The sequence below is a fragment of the Carcharhinus amblyrhynchos genome, chromosome 12 (assembly GCF_965287045.1).
Source record: "Carcharhinus amblyrhynchos chromosome 12, sCarAmb.v2.hapA, whole genome shotgun sequence".
Taxonomy (NCBI): Eukaryota; Metazoa; Chordata; class Chondrichthyes; order Carcharhiniformes; family Carcharhinidae; genus Carcharhinus; species Carcharhinus amblyrhynchos.
This window is the reverse complement of record NC_137335.1, coordinates 17,556,301-17,560,777: the sequence shown is the minus strand read 5'-3', so window position 1 is coordinate 17,560,777 and position 4,477 is coordinate 17,556,301. Positions and strand designations below refer to the sequence as shown.

Sequence of the window (4,477 nt, the reverse complement as noted above, 5' to 3'; positions counted from 1 at the left end):
TCCTGATTAACTTTGGGGCTGCATCACAATAAAAAGTCTGACAACACCTGGTTTTAGTCCAACCGATTTATTTGATAGTAAACGCACAAGCTTTCGGGTTAGTCCCTTCGTCAGTTGAATGGAGAGTGAACTCTCCACTCACCTGACATGGAGAGTGAACTCTCCACTCACCTGACATGGAGAGTGAACTCTCCACTCACCTGACATGGAGAGTGAACTCTCCACTCACCTGACATGGAGAGTGAACTCTCCATTCACCTGACATGGAGAGTGAACTCTCCATTCACCTGACATGGAGAGTGAACTCTCCATTCACCTGACGAAGGGACTAACCCGAAAGCTTGTGTGTTTACTATCAAATAAATCGGTTGGACTAAAACCAGGTGTTGTCAGACTTTTTACTGTGTTTACCCCAGTCCAAAGCCGGCACATCCACATCATGGCTGCATCACAACCCAGGAAGGAAGAACTGGAGGTCTGGCAGGAGTTGGAACTTTGAATCGTGATTCCTGCTGGAGCTCATAATGTATAAATGCCCACTTGTGTCGGTGTTCTATGAGAAGTCTGGTAATCCATTGTAAGTTTCCTCCCAAAGCTTTGGAATAAAAACCATTGTATTTTGGCTCACTAACAGTCTGAGGTATTATTTTACCTACAACAGGCCCTCTGCATTCCACAGAGTGCAGAGATTCGGGTGAGAAGCTGACTTGTCAGAACTGTCGCAATCCAAAATAGTTTTGGTGCCAATTCAGCACTTTTGGGAGAATCACAACCAACATTTCCAGTCCAACATTTTTTGTTTTAAATTTCAGATTTCCCACATGTGCTGTATTTTGCTTTAACACAGTGACTTGACTTGGCTCTGGAAAAAAATACTTGCCTGGGAAGGGGTTAAATGAACTTGTTTATTCAATGACTGTAAGTTATGCAACTTACTCCTGAACCAATCTGTCACTTGAACGCTTTTCTCTGCTACATATAGGAGATTCCGTTAAACGTATCACTGCAAAGCATCTGTGGAACTTGGACAGAAACCAGGAGTTGTGTTTTATCTCACAGACAGGTGCGACTATGCTTTGGATACTTTATGATATACAAAAGTATTACTATCCAATTCTTGTTTCTATTGGTCTTCCTGGTAAGTCTTTACAATCATCCATTCTATAACTAACACTGCTTTTTCTGTTCAGTCACATCCCATCGTCAGTCGTCTTGATATTCCAGTGACATGTGAGAGGCATGGCAACAGAGAGGTTGGCACTGCTGCCTCATAGCGCCAGGGACCCAAGTTCAATTCAAGCCTTGGGTAACAATGTGGAGATTGCACCTTCTCCCCACATCTGCATGGCTTTCCTCTGGATGCTTCGGTTGCCTCCCACAGTCCAAAGATCTGTAAATTAAGTAGATTGGCCATGTTAAATGCATGGGATTGTGGGGGTAGGTGGGCTTGGGAAGATGTTCTTAATATTTTAACAATTCCTTGTGAATTTTAAGGTGTTTGTATGTTGGGAAATGCATGCTGTTTGCTCTAACATATCTGCAGCTAAATCCAATTCTGACTTCAATCAATTCAACTCGATTGACCTCATTTTGTTTTAGCCTTTCTCTGGGAATCAATTGCAATGTCTTTTGCTTCTCTTTTCAATAACACTGGTGCTTTTATGACCTGCCGGCTCTCAGTTCCTGCTTTGTGTTTTCCAATGTCTGGGTTGAGCACTTTTCCTTTTCTGATTTCTTCAGATTGCAATGTATTGCTGTGGTCTCTATCCAGGGATAAACTGACATTCTACTATCTCTCTCAGTGACTGGACTGCTCATGTGAGGCAGTGACATCTAGTGGGCAACTGAGTTGTTTTTATTCATCAAATGCAAGGGCAGAATTTATTGCCTGTTCTTACATAGCCTGGGATATCTATCATTCTGATCAATCTCCCCCGTACCTTGCCCAAGGCCTTTTGTTTCGTTTCCTTGGTAAAGGTTAAAATAAATCACCCTCTAAGTGCCCACAATAGGAGATTTACTAGATTGGGACCAGGGATGAAGGGCTTCAATGATGCGGAGAGACTGAAGAAACTAGGATTGTTCTCTTTGGAACACAGAGGGTTAAGGGGAGAATTCATAGAGATGTTCAAAGTTGGAAATGTTTTGATAGTTTTGTCCTGTCTACACTTTTTGACAGTTGGGAGAGTTGGAGGAAGATGCAGATTTAAGGTAATTGACAAGGAAAGAGAGGAAAAGAATTTTTTTTGTCTGTCGTGAGTTATTCTCAGCTGGAATGCACAATCTCAAAGAGAGCTGGAAGCAGCTCCCAAATTAACTTTCATTTGTAAATTGAATAAATATTGAAGGGAAACATTTGCAGAGACAAAGGGAAATAGCAGGAGAATCGGACTATTTGGAAAGCTCTTTCTGAGAGCTCACAAATACACAATGGGCTGAATGGCCTCCTTTTATTCTGTTGATTTTATTATCTTCTCTCTTTCCTGTAAAACCCCATTGTCATTAAATAATTTGGCTAAAGTTACAATTTGTACACAGGAATTCCTTCAGAATGTTCTGAGCCTGGTTTCTAATTTGTTCTTTTCTTGTTTGGACACAGTGAATGTGGTAACACTTATGATCTTATCCCGGGGAAAATGTGGTCTGTCCAGTTGTGTCACCCACTATCTGATGGCGATGTCCATGACTGACCTGATCGTCATCCTGGATCTGATCATGCGGAGGCTCCCCATTATTTTCTCTTCTCATTTTCACTTTGTGACCAAGCTGAAAGTATGTAATATCCACGCAATGTTACTCTATGCTGTCACTGATTGCTCTGTTTGGTTCACTGTGGCTTTCACCATTGACCGATACGTGGCCATCTGCTGTCCTAAGCTGAAAGCCAAATACTGCACCAAGAAAAAGGCAGCTGTGACTATCGCAGTGGTGACAGCCATCTGCTGCTTGAAGAATATTTTCTGGTACTTCATACTTGGCAATGGATACACCCTTCTTCCTTACTCATGGTTTTGCTATATAACAAATCAAGCTTTCTACTCACCATTCTGGTCAGCCATTCAGTCTCTTCATCACATCCTCACCCCAGGGCTCCCATTCTTTCTGATTCTGTTGTTGAACTCTTTGACTGTCAGAAACATCTTGGTGGCCAACAGAGCCCGTCGGAGAATCCGGGGCTCGAATGTTGTGGGAGGTCAGAAAGATTTGGAATTGGAGAGCAGGAAAAATTCCATTGTTTTGCTGTTTGTCGTATCAGGTAATTTCATTTTGCTGTGGATGGTCTTCATGGTGAATTCAATATATGTACGGATTGCTGTTGACAATTTCATTGTTTCCTATATTTCACAATATACCCAGGAAATTGGCTTTATGCTGCAGCTCTTGAGCTGTTGCACAAACACTTTTATTTATGCCGTGACCCAGAGGAAATTCAGAGAGGATTTGCAATATGTCTTGAAACGTCCGATCACTTGGATCATCAGATCAATCAAACATCAGTAAGAGCTAAATAGTCCCCAACATTAGGTACTTTATGTGATTCAAAAAACAAAATGTTTCCTCAAGCACTTGATCTTATTTTATTTATTAGGCCAAGTTAATACTTAATTGTTTGTTAGAAATTATCCACTATACATTTATTGTACTGATACTTTAGCTATGATGCTGAAATGGCAATACAATATCATTCTCATGAAAACAAAGCTACAATTATTTATTTTGTTTCTACCATACCATTCATGCAACAAAATACCCAAAGCTCTTCCCAGCAGGATAATCTAACAAAACCTGACCCCATAGAAGGAAAGATTCAGAGAGATCACTTTAAGGGTTAGACTTTAACTAGCAGTGTAAAGAAGGAGAGAGCAAGATGAAAATGTTTAAAGGGGGAATCCTGGACTATAGCATCCCAACAATGGGAGGCACTAAACACAATGGTGGAATGAAAGATGAACAAATAGTCAGAGTTGGAGGAGTGCAGAGCTCTTGGAATGTTGTCAGACTGGCGCTGTTTAGAGTGGCAGGGATAAGGCTGTGGAGGAGGTTGAAGGTAATGTGACAATTTTGTATTCAGTGCTGGACTACAAGTTGACACAGATCAGTGGGCACAAGCATTGACATAATTTTGAAAAATGCTGGGAGCCCAATCATCCAATCAGAGGTTGGTTTCTCCATGCTTTTAGTTGTTGATACTCTAGTGAGCCAATCAGCAGCAAATACAGGGAGAATGCAGCCTGTGGTTGGACAAGACAAATGCAGTCAATTTCCAGGTGTGTTTGAACAATGGGTTGCAGCATGGGGGAGCTCAGAGCAACTACAACAGGCCCGTGTAAGGTGGGGAGATGATGGATGTGGCCCAGATGGACACTAGAGGCATCAGGCTGCCCTTACTATAACTTAATCTGAGGTGTGGTGAGGTGGGGGTACCAATGGTGGGGAGGAAGCTGAACAGAGCTCAGGGATCTCCAGATGGGCCTGT

At 41.9% G+C, this 4,477-nt stretch overlaps 1 protein-coding gene across 1 annotated transcript; it reads left to right on the top strand.

The window, feature by feature from the left end:
- Positions 1-1,071: 1,071 nt before the first annotated feature.
- Positions 1,072-3,501, top strand: LOC145350633 (putative G-protein coupled receptor 139). Its single transcript, XM_080199843.1, has 2 exons — positions 1,072-1,138; positions 2,600-3,501. The coding sequence occupies exons 1-2, from the start codon at positions 1,072-1,074 to the stop codon at positions 3,499-3,501; spliced, it is 969 nt and encodes a 322-aa protein (XP_080055969.1).
- The last annotated feature ends 976 nt before the right edge of the window (positions 3,502-4,477 follow it).

Bases quoted from the DNA above. Each gene is read 5' to 3' on its own strand.
- LOC145350633 (XM_080199843.1), top strand. From the start codon at position 1,072: ATGCTTTGGATACTTTATGATATACAAAAGTATTACTATCCAATTCTT. The intron at 1,139-2,599 runs GTAAGTCTTTAC...GTTTGGACACAG, and splicing joins TGTTTCTATTGGTCTTCCTG to TGAATGTGGTAACACTTATG.